Below are 19,419 nucleotides of genomic sequence, written 5' to 3' on the forward strand. Positions count from 1 at the left end.
TATGTTCTCGTTATCACTCCTGTCTGTCCACAAACTTCAGCAAAGGCACGCTTAGAGCTCCTCTCTCTGCACTCCCTGCCCAAGCTGAATGCTCTTCTCAGTTTCTGTGACCAAGGTGGACCCCAGTCACAATGAGCCACAATGAGCATTCTGCCCTGTGGCTCTCTACTGCTCCTGCTAGCCAATGAGATCCTAGGATCCTCAGGGGATGGAACATTCCCAGGGCAGCTTTGAACTTTCTAAGGAGCAGCAATATTGTTAACAGAAGGGGAGGGAGAGTGTAACTCTTGAGTGTCCACATCACTTTTCAAAAAAAAGAGATGGGCTTGGTCCATATTCGGGAGCAGGGAGGTTGCAGGAGTTCTCCCCTGCTCGCCACCAAGATGTTACTGCCCCAATGTGCACCCCTTTGCAGAGCTCACGTCATCACTCCCCACTTTCTAACTGCCCACTTCAGGAAGCCAGATGCTAGCATCTTAAAGAAATTATGTCCAGTTCTACGTGATTTGCTTATTCATAGATGATTTACCCCCTTGTTGGAAGTTTATGCCCTGGAAAAATTTCAAAATTGCATTTCTTCATAACTGCCATCTTTTAATCCCTCTTTACTCATAATTACTAAGAATAAACCTGAAAATTATGTTTGTTTCTAGGGTTTTTTTCCTGTTTTTAAGATGTTCTAGACCACAAAATATGAATAGTCTTTTGTAGTCTTTATTTAAAGAGTCCTACCAGGAAAACTTTGAAAATTTAGATTTAAAGCAAGACAAGAAAATTCACAAAGTAATATGGTCATTAAAAAATAGAACTCTGTTAAATCAAATCTTTATATTTCTCTTTTGTTTGTTTTCCAAAGAATTTCTCTAGTTTCCCGAATATCCATTGTTCCGGATTCAGCTGTGCCCAAAGTCAAATCGAAAAGCATACTGAAGGGCAAGGTCGATCACTCGCTCGAAAAAGTAGAGTTGAACTTCGAGACAGATGAGAAGCTCATAATGGACACCTGGCAGCAGGCTTCTTTAGCAATATCTCACATGGTAAGCTCTGCTTGTTCTCATACTTCCTTTCGGTAATACCCGTTCATTAAATACCAATGTTGGTAATAGGCTATGAATAAAAAATGTACACAGTGTTTACAAGCATTGTACCCATTTATATATCTCTGCTTGTTTCTGAAAATACTATGAAGTGAAACAATTAAAACAGTAAATACTATGAGATCAAGAAAGGAATCAACCAACATTTTGGTTATTTTCTACGTGGATGAGCAGGATTCTCAGTGCAGGGGCCCAACGGGCCAATCAGGGACTGTCAATGAGGCGGCTCAAGTGCAAGGCAATTGGGAGGGATAGGATGATTGCCAAGTAGAGACCACACCCTTGTCTGAAGAGGCAGGGGCTACTTGGCCCTAACCAACTTCACCACTTAAGGATGAAGCCCAATATGACCAGATTTTTAACTTAATGAGAAAAGCCAAAAATTTATATTTTTTTGTGAAACTTACTGACTTTAACCCACTAGAAATGAAATCAATTTTTAAAAAATTTACAGAGCCAAGAAAAATATACATCTGCCCTTTAGGCCCCTAGTTTATAAGCTCTGCTCAGCATTTTACATAAGTCACCTACAGGATAAATATTATTATTCACTTTACATTGAAAAATTAAGGTCCAGAAAGGTTAAGAAACTTGCCCAAGGTCACTCATCAGGGAAGGGGCAGAGATGAGATTTGAAGCAGGGTCTGTATGACCTCAGGGTTCATGTTCTGTCCGCCTTCCCTGGGAGGTAAGGCCTCAGGGTTCATGTTCTGTCCGCCTTCCCTGGGAGGTAAGGGGTGATGGTCCCCTGCCTGCCATGGCCCTGCATCAAATGAAAGGAGTAAGGACGAGCATGCAGGTAACTTAAATCTAGGCAACACCCCACCCCCTACAGAAGGCACACGTGGAGTTTAACTCCGATGACTGTTGTTCCCTCATCCTCCCCACTGGGTCCACCAATGAGATCTCCATCCTCGTTCTGTGACAAGTCTTTTCTACAGACACTTGAAAATGTTGGCTGTCAATATTTTTTCAGATAGTATTTATCAGATTATGAGAATTCCTTTACATTTCTAGCTGACTATGAGGTTTGTTTTTTTTAATAAATTGTATTACCAAATGCTTTTTTCTGCATCTATAAAAATTACCACATAATTTTTTATGCATTTTATGTTAATATGAAATATATTGATCAATTTTCTAATGTTAAACTTACATCACATTCCTGGAATAAGTCCAACATTGCAACTAAGCATCATCCTTCCCATATATTGCTGAATTTGTCTTCCTAATCATTTGTTTAGGATTTTTGAATTTTTTGTATGTCTAACTTGCCAGCTTTCAGCATCCAGGTAATGCTAGCCTTGTAAGTTGGATTGGGATATAGCTTTGGGAGATTTTGTGGACATTGGAATTATTTCTTCTTGAAATGTTTGATAGCATTTACCAAGAAGCCACTTAGGCTTACAGGTAGGAAGAATTTTCTGTCTCTCCCTCCACCCAGGGATTCATTTATTTTTATAGATACTGTGTAATGTCTATTCTCTGTTTCTTCTTGGAAAAACAAACCAAAAAACCTTGGTTGGTTTTGGTGAGTTTTATTTTGTTAGAAATTTTTTTATTTCTACATTTTTAAATGTATTGGTGGGAAGTTCTTTAAAATACCCTCTTATGCTTGGGTTAATGGGACTCTGTATGTCCTCTACTTGATGGATCTAGCTTTGTGCATCCCCCTTCTGTGGTCAGCTTACCCAGACCTTATCGCTTATGTCAGCCTTTTCAAAGAACTAACTCCCAACTCCATTGATTCATTTTATTTTCGTTTTTTTCTCCTTAATTTTATTTTTAGTCCTTATTATTTTCTTTGGGATTATTTTTCCATTCAAACCCTGTCATAAACTACTAGATATTGCTTCTTATATACTCAATAGCCATTAACTATTTCAACTCCTTGGCTAATGCCATTTTTCTCTCCTAAATTCTACTCCTCCTTCCTCCTACCAACATAAACCCTATACTTTCATTAAGTCTATAGAACTAGCCTGACCAGGTGGTGGCGCAGTGGATAAAGCATCAGACTGGGATGCCGAGGACCCAGGTTCGAGACCCCGAGGTTGCCATAAGCACGGGTTCATCTGGCTTGAGCTAAAGTTCACCAGCTTGGACCCAAGGTCACTGGATCGAGCAAGGGGTTACTCGGTCTGCTGAAGGCTTGTGGTCAAGGCATGTATGAGAAGGCAATCAATGAACAACTGTGTCGCAATGTGCAACAAAAAACTAATGATTGATGCTTCTCATTTCTCCGTCCCTGTCTATCCCTCTCTCTGACACTCTCTCTCTCTCTCTCTCTCTCTCTCTCTCTCCCCATAAAAAAAAAAAGTCTATAGAACTAGTTCCTACCTTGATTCCTGACCATTGGTTGCTTGTCTCCTGATGCCCTAGCCTCCTATGATCATATGCTCTTCTAATTCTTATAACAGTTATTGTTTCTCGCATTTATTTGGCTCTTATTATCTAGATTATTGTTTGTAATTTTTATTTAGTTAGTTATTTCTTTGAATACTAACTAAGTTTTAAACCTATCATAATATCCACATCTAACATGATAGTAAGCCCTAAACACAGTCTTGGGCTGTAGCTGCTGCCACACTGAAAGACAGTAACCATGACAGTGATGATCACCTCAAGGGCCACAAAAGCTACCAAGCACCGGAGTGGGAAACCAGATCTAGCAGTTCTAGAGAAAAAATGAATTATTATTTTTATTGTTAATTCAATTACATAAGCATAGTTTACAAGTCTTGTGGGTCCCATTAAAATTACCTGGGGGCAATGACATTTTAAAATATGACATGTAGGCCCTGGCCGGTTAGCTCAGTGGCAGAGTGTCGACCTGGCATGCAGGAGTCCCGGGTTTGATTCCCGGCCAGGGCACACAGGAGGAGCTCCCATCTGCTTCTCCACCCCTCCCCCTCTCCTCCCTCTCTGTCTCTTTCTTCCCCTCCTGCAGCCAAGGCTCCATTGGAGCAAAAGTTTGCCCGGGCGCTGAGGGTGACTCTGTAGCCTCTGTCTCAGACACTAGAATGGTTCTGATTGCGGCAGAGCAATGCCCCAGATGGGCAGAGCATTGCCCCCTGGCGGGCAAGCCGGGTGGATCCCGGTCGGGCGCATGCGGGAGTCTGTCTGACTGCCTCCCCATTTCCAACTTCAGAAAAATGCAAAAAAAAATATGACATGTAGATAGTTCAAATTGCTGAAACATTGTTAGAAAGAGAGCATCCGACAACACGAGGGGCACTGGCTCACCCCCCTGATTAAGCTATGTGATTTTTGGAAACTCTGAGCTTTCAGTTCCTTCAATGTATAATGTGGAAGACATTCTACCTACTTTTTCCTTCTTGGATAGTGGAAAGATTTAATAAAATAACATATATGGAAAGTGTTTTAAAACTTGTAAATATAATAGATCATTGTGTTAAAATATTTATTCCAAATTGTACTTTTTTCCTGGTGGAACTTTAAAAAAAAAAAAAAACATAAAAAGAACAGGAGAATGAATTGTTTAGTAATTGATAGTACTCATAATTATACTTGAATCCTGTTTTTATGTTTCTAAGAGGCATTTATGACTGTGATTTCACAGGACCTTAAGGAAATGTTGAGTTCCAAATGAGACAGAAGTGACTCAGTAAAATCGTACAGGGAAGACAATGCCAGTGAGATTAGGGTTTCTGAAACAGAGCACTTTCACACAGGCTTGCGCCCACACCAGTTACCAGGAGCTAGCCACTTAGGATGCTATGCTAATTTTTAACAAAACTTTCTTCTAATTAGCAAGTAGGTAATGATTTCAAAGAAACAAATCATAGTTAATGCCCACAAATGCCAAGGCGTTATTTCTAGGGTTTCTTCAACTTTCTAAGCTAAATTGCTGGATGTATTGTGAATTATGCTAATTTTTTTTTGGAGAAAGACCCAAAGGTCTTTGAAGGAAGTGGGCAGAAAATGAATATGGTGATAATTGTCATCATCATCATCATCATCATCACCAACACAAGGTTGTTTACAGGGGAGGCAAATCCAATTTTAAAGGAAATTGCTAGCTTACCTCATGCTCTGCAAGAACAGATTCAAAAACAAATTGCTTGCAATTTATGAGGGGGAATGTTAACAAGCCTGCTTTCAGCTTTACTGAGAATTTGGAAGTACAGTATATATCATGAAATCCATTTTTATCAAGAGTATCTGATTAAGAAAACAACATAACACTGGCTTGCTCTTTGAAACTTTTCTGTATTTCACCAAGTTTCTGCTGATATTGAAGAAGCTGTGGGTGTATTCTGTGGAATATGATTATTTAAAAGTTCCATCAATTAACAAGCATTTTCTTGGCATCCTTTATGAGCACTGCAGGGTGCTCTATGAAGAATACGAAGAAGAACTGGCCCAGCTCTCAGAAGCCTTAAAGTCCGTTTGGAGGATGAGGTGACGCTTAACGCTCACAGAAACATTTGGGGGCAGTTCTATGCCAGGCTATGGGGTATGAAGTGCAGCAGGAATGTAGAGAGAGCAGGAGCAGGCTGGTCTATCTGACCCCCAGGCAGGAACGTGGAGAGGGCAGGAGCAGGCTGGTCTATCTGACCCCCAGGCAGGAATGTGGAGAGGGCAGGAGCAGGCTGGTCTATCTGGCCCCCAGGACTAAGCATGGCTTTGACAATAGAGATTTTACCTCATTGATCTTCCTGTTCTCCTCTACCCACTTCCTCTTTCTCCTCCAACCCCTCATATGATTCTCTCCAGAAATAATGTCAGGCTTGAACAAAGTAAAAACTTCACTAAATAAACCCTCGTGGTCTGTCATCTCCTCACCAGTTGCCTTATTAATATTTCAGGGTCGAACCATTAGTGAATCCTGCCTCCAGGGTGTGTGCACTTTTTCTTTTTTCCTTTTGGAATTCTGTCTCAGCTCTCATGGCTCAGGGTTACACCAGAGTCGCCCTTCCTCGCTCCAGGGGCAGGCGGACTTATTTCAAAAGGTCCAGTCTTTCTAACTGTAGGCCCAGCCCAGCTACACAAGCCCCAAGGCCAGGCCTCTCTTCTGCTGGAGCACAGAGCCAGCCCAGAGGAGGGTGAGGGGGATCCTGGCAACACCCCTACACACACTCATCAGCTGTTATGGGATGGCCACACAGCTAATTTTGCAAACCAGAATAGTGTGAGACTGAAAGGAGGGGGTTGACAAGATGGAGAGAAGCTGAAAGTCCCCCCAGTGGAGGAAGCTAAGAAGCGACAAATGAGTTAGCCTGCAGCACAAGTCCTCCTTCAGAGCACTGCACCTTCCTGGGCTATGGTCTAGTGTTAGAGGAGAAATGGAGCCAGGACTAAGTGTCCACAAGCCCAGTTAGTACAGGGCATGCATTCTCCAAAGCTGGTTGGGGAGCATTAAAATTCTTACCCATTTTACACAGAAAGTACAGTCATACCTAAAATACCGAGACAGACACTGTCTCTTCAGCAGTATTAAAGCTTTATGGAGGGGAATGTGATTAGGAGAAGCTGTTTTACAAATTCCAAAGGGGGCGTTGAGTATTGAGAAACACTGCGATAGGGGAATGCCCCTGGTTGAAGACCAAGAGATCCCAGAAACTTGGAAGGACAGGGGCAGTTAAATCCATTGAGTCTGAGATTAAAAAGAAAGGAATTTTTACATAACGGGGGAGCTGTCCCGGTCTGGAGGTGACAGTGAGAAACCAGAAGGAGGCATTCATTGCAGGCAGGGCTGGGGACAGTAAGCAGCCTCCACACAGGTGGCCTAGGGAAGCCACATTTCAGATCAGGGCCCGGTGTCCGTTTAAGCCTTGAAGCGTGTGTTCTGTGCAGACTGAGCACACAGCATGGTTATTCGCAGTGGTTTTGGTTGAACCTCATGAGGACTAAATCCAAATGATGATCACATTGTGTAAATGTTGCCCTAACTGAAACATTGCTCTTGAACAACCAGGTGGCTGCTGAAATTCATCAGAGGCTCCAGGAAGAAGAAAAAGAAAACCAGCCAGCAGAAACAAAAGAAAAATTTCTTCCGACAAACGCTAATAAAAAAGCCAAAAAGGAGCCACCCCAGAAACAAAAGGCAGACAAGAAAGAGAAAGGTATTCATGGTTTTAACATCCAGAACCATGGAGGCTCACACCTCACCTCAGTAGAAAAGCAGCATCTAACCAAGCACTCTAGCCTGCAAGCCCCTAAATGCTGCTCGTTAGGTTGCCCATGAGACCCAGGCTTCTGTGAACTGTGTTATTTGGAAAATCATATTGCATACCAGTCCTGCATAACTTGTTTATCCATACAGCCAAGTATATCCAGGGTAGAATTAACCTCAAAGGCAGTTTTGAATATGTTAAAAGAACTCCAAGATGACGTTGTGTTATCTGAAACATGTGCGCAAAGGGGCTGACACTGGCTACGGTAAACAAGAGAAAGTTCAAAGCTAATTATGTATAAATATAAAGTTTAAGGTTTAATTCAGGCCCCAGATTTTATTCAAGCAGGTCTTTCCTCAGGCCTCCTGCAGATTAGACATGGGTGGGGAGAGACCTCCAGGTAACCGTGAGCATGCCCTTGGCCACCAACATCACCTTCCCCTCTGAGTGCTTCCACTTATACGATTGTGCAGTGACTTGGAGCAGGAGAGGAAAAGATGGAAGTTTATGAACACAGGTCACTCCACTCACCAATTGCTTCTAATGTGTTAGGCATCTGCTATGTGAAACACACTCTGATGGGCTCTGTGAACACAATGGTGAATTTTAGAAAGACAAAAATATGGTCTGGCCCTGCTAGAACTGTAGTCTAGCAGCACAGAACATTCCACCTGCCATTGTTCTTTGGGAGAGCAGGGCGAGTTTCTTGAGAGCAAGGCCACTTCACACCAGCTGAGGGGTCAGGGAAACACTTCCCAAATGGAGGCCATTTAAGCAGTCATGGGTAAAAGTTACAACACAGCTCTGAGAATGGGGGTGGTGAGGGAGAGTGGGGGCACTTGAAGCAAACAGAAAAGTAGCACCGTGATAAAGGACACGCCCCTTCATTCCATCTCAGACAATAAGAATAAAAAATATACTCAACATTTGATGCTATGTATTCAATTTACTTTAATGGGATCTCTAGTTGAATCCAATCTCTTAATTTCACAGATGATAAAACAGGAATCCAGGAAATGAAACTCTTTTATTTGTAACTGATACATCAGGAGTAGTCAATCTTTTTATACCTACCGCCCACTTTTGTATCTCTGTTAGTAGTAAAATTTTCTAACCGCCCACTGGTTCCACAGTAATGGTGATTTATAAAGTAGGGAAGTAACTTTACTTTATAAAATTTATAAAGCAAAGTTACAGCAAGTTAAAGCATATAATAATAATTACTTACCAAGTACTTTATGTCAGATTTTCACTAAGTTTGGCAGAATAAATCTTTATAAAACAACTTACTAGAGTTAAATCTGCCTTTTTATTTATACTTTGGGTGCTCTGCTACTGCCCACCATGAAAGCTGGAACACCCACTAGTGAGTGGTAGGGACCAGGTTGACTACCATTGTTATACATGTAACCACTGTTGCAATTAATGCATATTATTACAATTTCTTGTTTACACTTATGCCTGCTTTAACAGATTGAAACCCCTTGAGGTAGGACCTTAAAGAACAATTTATGCAACCAAGTAGAATTAATTATGTGAACTGGGCCTGCAACTGAGAATCACACTGTCACATTCTCAAATAATGACACATTCTTGTTTTCCAATTTTCTTATGTAACCACTGAAGCATTTGTAGTTAAGCCCTAGTTATAAGATAAATAAGTAAATGGCAGATTTTTGACCAACAGCTACTTTTCAGCCATACCTTCTTGAGGTTTTCCTCTGCTCTTTTCTTGATGAGGATCTGGGAAACCCTTGGCTAGAAAAGTAACCTCTACAGAGTGGTCCTCCTGCAAGCAGCTAATGGTATATTCATCATGTGTTGGATTTTGCTAACTTCTATCCCCAAACTCTGAATTGCACCCTCTTTGGAGTCGGCAACATGTCAGCACTTACTGCACAACCTGGTTTTCTTATGATGCTACACAAAGGGGGTGTTTTGGTCTGTGTCCAGCGCAGATGCCACATGGAGAGTTCTCAGGGAAAGACTTCACTAGTCACTCGTATTTGGAAGTCACTAAGGGTGTATATTGCTACACATTTTACTTTGCACTTGTTCTGTCCAAGTACCATGTGTGTACACCTGTCTGTTGTAAGCTCACTTGGCAGGTTTTGTTGACCTTCCAGGTAAATCACCACGTGCATCAGAAACCGCTCTTGTAACATTGACAGCAGAGGAGCTTGCTGAAATAAAAAAGAAAAATGATCTGAAACTCAAAATAAAGGAAGAACATCTTGCCGCCCTGCAATTTGAAGGTAGAAACTGGAAAAAACTAAGATGACCCGTTTCAGTAGAAAATAGACCACTAGGCAAACAGCCCACCGCCAGCTCAAACTGTGTCCATGAGGACACAAAGCAAACTGATTGAGAAGTACAGCATTCAGTTGGTTGTTTTTATGTGGCCATAGAAAGACTAGATTTGATGGTTGTATAATTAATTGGCTGCTAGGATCTCAAAAGGAAACAAAGAGACTTTGGGAAAGGGTTAGGAGAGAACTTGCAGTAATTATAATCTCAAAGAATAGAAATGCAAAGAATATTTTAGAGTTGGTGTGATTTTACAGATTGGTAGGTAGCTTTGTATTATAATAAGAGTTTGTATTATAATAAGAGTAATTTAGGCATCTATTAGAAGAATAAACTCTATCCAAAGGTGAACAGGCCCTGAAAGTGAGTTCTTGGAAGCAGAGCCCATAGAAGAGCCAGTCACTGATCAATAATGTTTAGGGGCCTCCTCCGCTATAGACAGTAATGACTCGGCAGGACAGTCTCCTCCTCACTTCTCAAGCTGTCCCTTGTGGAATGCATTGCAAAGTGGAACAGGAAAAGATCGGAAAAATAAGTGAAAGTTTCCCAATAGGAAAGGAACCACGGTCAATATATTAAATGACAAAATCATAAAATTACATCATTGAGTCAGCTGGGACACATTAACTACTCAATGACCATTAACTATTATGGATGCTTTATGTTTCTTCTCTCTTCTTCTCCCCTCCCCTTGCCCCTCTACCACCTGCTTTCATAATCCCAAGAGTACAATCTGAAGTAAGTTGAACACAGGAAGATCTGTGGGGTCAGGAAAGGCAGGACACGCCTCCTCCCCCACTGCCTGTCCCCACTTCTTCTGTAAGTCCGCTTCATCTTCAGTTCATTGATATGTGATCCCTGCTGTGGCTAAATTTCTTCATATACACAGTAAATGTTTACTGGGTTTCCACTATGTGCCAGCCCTGCAGTAGTTGCTGGAAGCACATTTGTATATACACAAACACAAAACTAACACAAATAAAACCTAGTCTGGAGGAAGAGAAATGCAACAGTCCTTTGTAATATATTGTGATATTAGAGGTTGGCTTAAGGGACAAAGAGAGCACTGGGGGAAGCTGTCAAGTAAGACTTCCCAGCAGGTGAATTAACGCTTGAGCCTAACTGGTAGAATGTGAGGAAGTTTGCCAAGGAGCAAATCAGGGAGGTGGTGGGAGGGGAGAAATAGATGACCAGCTGTGAGTAGCTCGGACTCTCAGCAAATTCTGGGAAGGAGTGACCAGGGACATAGGGAGGCCACACCATAGAGGGTCACACAAGCCTTGCCAAGAAAGGGTTGCATTTTCTCTTATGGAAATTTGGAACTAGAGAAGAATTCTGAGCACGAGAGCAACTGTGATCACATGTGCAGGTGAGACAGATCTCTCTGGAGAGTGTGGAGGTAGATATGGATTTGGGGTGGGCAAAAGAACTTAGAGAAAGCAGAAATGAGGCAATTGTGTTAGTGTAGGTGACATCTTCCATGCCCAGACTAGACCAATGGTAATGGAAAAAGCAAAGACAAAAGATTGGGAAGATATTTTAGACGTAAAATCCACAGACCATAGTGTAGACCAGGGACAGTAATGGGCCCTGGCGCACATGGCCTTGGCCTTGGTTTTCCCCGTGCTGAGAGAGACAATGGAATCGGCTTCCCAAAGTTCTGAAGTAGGGCACTCAAGAGACTTTGTACCTTTCCCCCTTCTGAAATTAGGAAGTTATCTATTTTTGCTTTTCTGTTCTAACTTATCAAAGAATACATTACTATAAAGTAGAATAAATGTTAAGACTCAACTACAGTTTTGGTTTAACTACTAAACTGTCAAATGACTCAACCGTACATTACACGGGCTTCTCAATGAGGTGAACGGGTATTACTTATCTCTGTTTATAGATTTAATGTGTACCTAAAGCTTCAGAAATTGAAGCATGATTGATTTAATATTGAATTTCAGTTCATCAGAAAATGCATGTACATAAGAATACATTTTTAAAAATCCTTATTTCTCTTTTTAAATAGAAGTAGCCACACAGTTCCGACTTGAACTGATAAAGACAAAAGCGTTGGCTCACCTTGAAGATTTAGTAACAAAGGTGGTCGATGTATATAAACTCATGGAAAAGTGGCTTGGGGAGAGGTACTTACATGAAATGGCCAGGTAAAGTGCTGCGTGACTTTTTAAAAATACACTTTGGTAATTCCTGAAGACCAAAACTGACAAAAAAATTTTAAGGTGTATAAAATGCAAATTACATTTACAGATAGAAATGTTGACCTTTTAAGAAATTACATGTACCAGTCTTTGTATTGATTTTCACAAATGGTGACTCATGTTTCAAAGGGATAGATGGCAATATCTAATCTTGCACATTATCTAAGAGCTTGGTTTTCATGCTCCTCGATGAGGACCTTAGTCTACTAGGTAAGGTTATAGGTAATTGTTAAATGTTTTTCAGGCCCTGGCTGGTTGGCTCAGCAGTAGAGCGTCGGCCTGGCATGCAGGAGTCCCAGGTTCGATTCCCGGCCAGGGCACGCACACAGGAGAAGCGCCCATCTGCTTCTCCACCCCTCCCCCTCTCCTTCCTCTCTGTCTCTCTCTTCCCCTCCCGCAGCGAGGCTCCATTGGAGCAAAGATGGCCCGGGCGCTGGGGATGGCTCTGTGGCCTCTGCCTCAGGCACTGGAATGGCTCTGGACGCAACAGAGAGACACCCCAGATGGGCAAAGCATCGCCCCCTGGTGGGCATGCCGGGTGGATCCCGGTCGGGCGCATGCGGGAGTCTGTCTGACTGCCTCCCCGTTTCCAGCTTCAGAAAAATGAAAAAAAAAATGTTTTTCAGAAGTAAGGCAATGTTTCATATCTCTGTAATGCTGGAAATTATTAGCCAGTGACAACTAATGGAAGGTTGAGAAGTCATGACATGTTTCATCAGCCATGCCGATTCTCACGAAGGGTAATATGTAATAACCTGTTCGATTTTTCTGATGGGTTCCAAAGGTTTTCCAGACTCTCACTGTTCCTAAGAGCCAGTGAGTATCATTCTTTTATTTCTCCCTTAAAAGCAGTAAAGAGCCCTGGCCGGTTGGCTCAGTGGTAGAGCGTCGGCCTAGCGTGCGGAGGACCCGGGTTCGATTCCCGGCCAGGGCACCTAGGAGAAGCACCCATTTGCTTCTCCACCCCTCCGCCGCGCTTTCCTCTCTGTCTCTCTCTTCCCCTCCCGCAGCCAAGGCTCCATTGGAGCAAAGATGGCCCGGGCGCTGGGCATGGCTCTGTGGCCTCTGCCTCAGGCGCTAGAGTGGCTCTGGTCGCAATATGGCGACGCCCAGGATGGGCAGAGCATCGCCCCCTGGGGGGCAGAGCACCGCCCCTGGTGGGCGTGCCGGGTGGATCCTGGTCGGGCGCATGCGGGAGTCTGTCTGACTGTCTCTCCCTGTTTCCAGCTTCAGAAAAAAGAAAAAAAAAAAAAAGCAGTAAAGAAGTATCTCAGCAGGGTGGAAACAGCCCTCAAGTGATACTCAGGAGTCCTGATTGTGCAGGAGACCTGGGCTCCCCCATTGCCCAGGACTTAGCAGTGTGCGTAATTGCTTCAGGTCCCGCTTCACTTATAAAAGGAGACATTCCAACTGGGTATTTCACAGGTTTCCACTAGATCTAGATTCTGATACACTACAGTTTACAGTAAACGTTGATTGAAAATCTAGAAGATGCAGGTCGCGGTCGATTGGCTCAGTGGTAGAGCGTTGGCTCAGTGCTAAAGTGTTGGCCCCTGCATGTGAATGTCCTGGGTTCGATTCCCAGTCAGGGCACACAGGAGAAGCAACCATCTGCTTTTCCACCCCTCCCCCTCCCTCTCTCTTCTCCTCCCGCAGCCATGGCTCGATTATATCCAGCGCATCATCCCTAGGTGATGAGGATGACTTTTAGCACTCTGCCTCAGGTGCTAAAAATTGCTCGGTTGAAAGCATGATCCCAGATGGGCAGAGCATTCACCCCAGACAGGGTTGTTGGGTAGATCCCAGTCGGGATGCATTAAGGAGTCTGTCTAAATCTCCTCTTCTCATTTGGAAAAGAAGGGCATAGGAAAAGAAAGAAAAGCTAGTAGATGCTATAGACATAGTAGACATAGGATACAGACGGCAAGTACTCACAGAAGCAACCTTTGCCACCTAAGAGACGATTGTGTTGGTTTGTTTTCTCCAATCCTTTTCTCATAATGAAAGTCCTGTTGTAAAACCTTTGTCCCAGTTGTTTATATCTGTTGCTTTATGGTTACACACACACACACACACACACTTTTTAGCCTAGTAACTTGACCGCAGTAATGCTTAAAATTATTTTAGTATTAAATACCCAGCTCTGTTACTCATCACAGAGTAATGATGCTCAGTCCTGTTCTCTGCCTGTCACTTAGAAATGAAAACATCTTCTTCATCCTTAGGAGTCACAGCTCTCAAGTCTACATGGGCATCAGTGTAAATGCTTTGGAGTTTTATTAGATGTATGAAGATCTCTGACCTCTGAATGCGGCCACAATAAGTTGACTGCTAAGACTGTTTAACTATACTTTCTGTTTTGGTTATTACAAAAATTCTTCAGAGATTAAAAAAAACCCAGAGCTATAAGATCCTTTTGAGCTTCAAATCCCACTTTTTGTTTTCCTGACATTTTTCCCTCCCATTCTTTTTTCCCCCTTATTTTATTTTATGTTCTTTTTAAATGTATTAGGGAGACATTGGTTACTAGGATCATATAGGTTTAAAGCATACGTTTCTGTCTACTGCACTGTGCGCCCACCAACCAGTCAAATCATCTTTCATCATCGTGTATTGGGGCCCCTTTACCCCCCACTCACCCCCATCCTTCCCTCTGCTGACCACCATATGTCATCTGTGTCTATGAGTTTCAGTTTTATATCCCACATATTAGCAAAATCATATTGTTTTCTCTGACTTTTTTTATTTGCTTTCTTTGACTAACTTATTTTGCTTAGCATGATATTCTCAAGGCCCATCCGTATTGTTGCAAATGATAGTATTTCATCTTTTCTTATGGCTGAGTAGTATTCCACATCTTCTTTATCCAATCCTCCATTGAAGGACACTTTGGTTGTCTCCATGTCTTGGCCACTGTGAACAATGCTGTAATGAACAAAGGGGTGCATATATCTTTGGAAATAAATATTTTAGAGTTTTCTGGTTAGATACTCAGAAGAGGGGATTTTGTGTTGTATGGTAACTCTGTTCTTAATTTCTTGAGGAACCTTCATACTGTTTTCCATAATGGCTATACCAGTTTCCATTCCTACTAGCAGTGAATGAGGGTTCCTTTTTCTCCACAGCCTCTCCAACAGTTATTATTTGTCTTGTTGATAACAGCTACTCTAACAGGTGTGAGGTGGTATCTCTTTGTAGTTTTGATTCTTTGTAGTTTTGATTTGCATTTTTCTAATAGTTAGTGAAGTTGAGCACCTTCTACTATAGATGTTGGCTATTTGTATGTCTTTTTGGGAGAAGTGTCTCTTCAGGTCCTCTGCCCTTTTTTTAAATTAGATTGTTCATTTGTTTGGTGTTGAGTTGTATGAGTTCTTTGTATATTTTGGATATTAACCCCTTGTCAGAGCTGTTGTTTGCAAATATCTTCTCCCATTCCATTTTTGTTTTGTTGTCAGTTTCTTTTGCTGTGCAGAAGCTTTTCAGTTTTGATATACCCTGATTCATTTATTTTTGCCTCTTCTTTCCTTGCCTTTGGGGTCAAATTCATAAACTGTTCTCTATGACTAAGTTCCATAAATTTCATACTTATGTTTTAATCTGGGTAATTTTCACCAGATGGCACACTTATTTTGATATACTGATCATGGCTTGCTCTCAGTCTACGTTTGGAATCCCTCCCCACTCACCAGTTGTAAACTCAGATAGCCAGTGCCCTTCTTCTCTGCCCCCATTACACAAACACCATCAAGCACAAACCAATCAGATAATGCCTACTCTATGAGCACTCATAAACAGCATGCTAGAGTTGAAGTCAGAAGTGTCTTTTGAAAGAATACAACTGGTACTATTTTTAAATATTTTCAGTATATGAATATTTTGGTGTTCTTAAAATAGTAAGAGCGATTAAATATGCATTTTCCGGCTATATTCAATCTTTGTTGCAGGCTGTAAACAAGATTCTTGCAATAATACAGGGATATTGTACTTATCTATAAAACTTCTCTGGCTTTTAATTAGGACCATAACTATAATTCCCAGACAGCTTAAATCCATGTCCCATGTGATTTCATTTTAATAATCATAAGATACGGATTTGTGTGTGGTTGAATCCATTGCAGAGATAGGATATTCAGAGAATTCAAGTAACATTCCCAAAAACCTATGGCTAGGGAGTGTTGGATCCGTGGCTGGAGAGCATCCTGGAATGAGAGCTCAGTGTCCAGGGTTCTGTTCACTGCACCACAGTGGTTCTTAACTACTGTGGCTTATACTTAAATTTATATATGCTTATTTAAATTTGACTCACTTTATCATTTATCCCGATTCCAAACAAATGTGTTATTCTAATAGTCATACATTACAGGTTTTCCCCCTGGCATATAACCACATTCTGGTTCATATTTAGAATGAAATATATATATATATCTTGACATAATCTTGCTTATGTAGTAAAATATGTTCAATACAATTATAACCATATTTAATGAAGTCTCTTCTTGTTTAGCTTTGTATAAACTGTAGGGCTGTTAGCTCTATAGCAGGCATGTATTTTGATTCTAAAATACATTTACTTATCTATTTACTAACTTAGCTGTATAATGTGTTAACTTTATGTGTCTATCTCACAAGCATCAGTGTTAATCTAATAGTATCTTTAACAGGGATAACCATCTCTTCCTTTCTCCACTTTCAGCGTGGAAAAATTCACTGAGGTAGCTTGCTATCACATTGAGACATTCACAGAAATTCAGAATGAACTTAACTTAGACCAAGAAGACTTCTTCATTAATGGTGACATAAAAATCTTTCCAGACCCGCCTCCTCCGTTGCGCCCTCCACCTGTGGAGAAGGAAGAAAGTGGCTCCCTGACCATCGAGCTGCTGGACGGTCTTTGTGACGTAGAACCTAGTGGTAAGAAAAATAAACATGATGAAAGAGCAAAAATCTCAGGATTAACCAGAATGGCCATCACTTGCCCACAAATAAAATCAGCTCTCTGGGATTACATAGCCCTAAAATGAGCCTTAACTTGATTCTAGTTTAGCTCATATTTGCTTCATACAACATAGATCTGAATTAAATGGACAGGGTAAAAGATGGTGACTAATGCTTTGGCAGTGTGGCGATCTTCATTCCTGGTAATTCTCTTCTCCTGCCTCTCATACGCCTGGCAGGCATGTGAGTAGATTGAGCTGTACTCCATGGGGCAACTGAGAGATGGCTTTTGTGCGCACTTCTAGCTTAAGCTTTGTGTTGGGATAATGAGTTTGTGGATGTGGATTTTGAAAATTATCAACCACCCTTAATCTCTCTCAGAAGAGACCTTAGTAGTCCTGATGATAATCACAATGTGTTCTTGGATCCAACCTCAAAAGCAGAGTTTATCTTTCAACTAAAAGTTTAAAAATAAATAACAAATAGCAGCTATAACTTGACATGTGTATGTCTTAAAAGATTAACTCTAGAGACCCCTGGGACTAAAAGATGTCAACTGATACATTAATCTTCTTTTCAGACTATGGTAGAATACAACAGCTTTCAAAGTATGGTAGAAAGAGGAAGGAAGGGAGAAGAAGACAGGGAAGCATGGAGGGAGAGAAGGAGGGAGATAGTTATATTTTTAACAAAGTAGATGTAAAAGGAAAACCACTTGCCTCAGTAAAATTTGAAAAGACAGAAAAATGAGAACATCTAAATGTGTATTTAGGCTCTTTCTGGAACAAGAACATGGTTATAAAAGTACTCAAGAATGCAAAGCAAAGGAGAATCAGTGTGCAGTAAGGTGGTCAGGGAAAATTGTGTGGAACAACACTTTGGAGGGAGGAACTGCAGGAAGTAAAGAGAGATTTAATGGGAAGCACACAGAGGATATTGAAAGTTGGGGAACAGCCACTAGGGAACGTGTAGCTATGAAGCATGAGTTCGGACATTCTGATAAAGGCCAGAGCCCTGCTCTGCTTCTCCTCCCCAACCTGCGGTAACTGCGGGTAAACAGATGGGGAGGCCTCCTCTGTCTGGGGAACCACTTCCACCCACCCAACCTGGGGACTAAACATGGATTTAAGAAGATTGGTTGTAATTAATGCAGAACACAAGGCTATGTAATACTGTGGGACTTGGGGATCTTGATGGTTCAAAATGAGTTATGGTCCATTTTGTGCTGGTCCACAAAAGAGTTACCCACCCTGATGTTATATGAAGATTATAGAGTCCATAATCATTAAGGTGAAAAACATTGGTCTATGGGCAAGCAGTTTAAACCCTTTTCTTTATTATTAACTTGATTATATCATTTGAAAAAAAAATACCTATTGCATATGTTGCTTCTCAACTACACGTAAAGTAATTAGCACAGCATGTATGTAGTCTATCAATAGAAGTAAGAGTCACTGTTATTATTTTTGCTAATGTTATAAAGGGAAGGCGAAAACAGTAGTTTTTTTCTGCATCCCAGAATCACAGAATTAGAAGTTCTCTCGTGTCAACTTCGAAGTCAGGCTGAAAGTATTGACATTACCAATCCCCAAGCAAGTCCAATAATTGCCATTAACTCCTACTTCCCATCTCACCTGGCCCCTGAAAGCATCCTCTGACTTTCACCTTCCTTCCACATTTTTGTGATTGTTGTTTACTTCCTTAAAGGATACACACCTTTCTATCTTTTTAATGAAGTCTTTTGTCATATTTTTCCCAAGAATTGGAAAACAATCTTTTTTAATACCTTTCATTATCTTTACCCTAGAACTCTACAATATCAAAAAACAATCTCAGTTGAAGTAATAACAGTTTTTGAAACTATGGTGAGCATTGGTAGCACTTGGTATATTTCTCAGTGTGTGATCCTACAAAACTTCCTGCTTGAATTTGAAAATTCTTGTTTCTAAGCTAAAAATAGATGAGCATTTTTTATCCAATTTCATATTTGCCAATACAAGCTATGGTATTTGAAATGAAAACTTTAAGCTCACTAAAATATATTAAAATAAAATGAACGGATGGATTATTTTTCTAGGGGAAAAAAAACCATTTGTATTTGCACATAACAATCATGTTACTAGGTCCACAGTGAAGTTTTTTTTGTTTGTTTTATTTTTTTAGTGAGAGAGAGAGATAGGAAGGGAGATGAGAAATATCAACTCATAGTTGCAGTTGTTCATTGATTGCTTCTCATACATACCTTGACCGAAGGGCTCCAGCCAAACCAGTGACCTCTTGATCAAGCCAACAACCTTGGGCCTAAGCCAGCGACCTTGGGCTTCAAGCCAGTGACCATGGGGTCAAGCCAGGGACCATGGGGTCATGTCTATGATCCTACACTCAAGATGGCAACCTTGGGGTTTTGAACCTGAGTCCTCAGGGTCCCAGGAAAGGCTCTATCTAGTGTACCACCAGCTGGTCAGGCTCCACAGTGAGATTTTAAAGCAAATTTGCAAGTAGTTTTAATGTCATTGTTACACTTTATAACTTTTATTATTCTGCATAAATAAAATTATAGAAGGGAATAGATAATCTTTGATTAAAACAAGTGACTGGATACTTTAAGTACTTGTGATTGGTAGCTACTATCAGGACATAAATGGCAAGAACTAAAGCTTCAGGAGTTTTCTGCTGAGTATTAGCTAATCTGCCTGATAATTAAATCTTCATCAAAATAGTTCTCACTAA

The 19,419-nt window shown here is 41.2% G+C and overlaps 1 protein-coding gene across 1 annotated transcript in view; it reads left to right on the forward strand.

Moving 5' to 3' along the window:
• SPEF2 (sperm flagellar 2) overlaps window positions 1-19,419 on the forward strand; it is a 167,731-nt gene that overhangs the window by 113,784 nt on the left and 34,528 nt on the right. Inside the window, 5 exon segments of the mRNA XM_066244327.1 lie at window positions 857-1,037; window positions 7,039-7,186; window positions 9,364-9,492; window positions 11,562-11,700; window positions 16,448-16,665. Coding sequence (XP_066100424.1) covers window positions 857-1,037; window positions 7,039-7,186; window positions 9,364-9,492; window positions 11,562-11,700; window positions 16,448-16,665 — 815 coding nt within the window.

The sequence above is a fragment of the Saccopteryx bilineata genome, chromosome 1, assembly GCF_036850765.1.
Source record: "Saccopteryx bilineata isolate mSacBil1 chromosome 1, mSacBil1_pri_phased_curated, whole genome shotgun sequence".
Taxonomy (NCBI): domain Eukaryota; kingdom Metazoa; phylum Chordata; class Mammalia; order Chiroptera; family Emballonuridae; genus Saccopteryx; species Saccopteryx bilineata.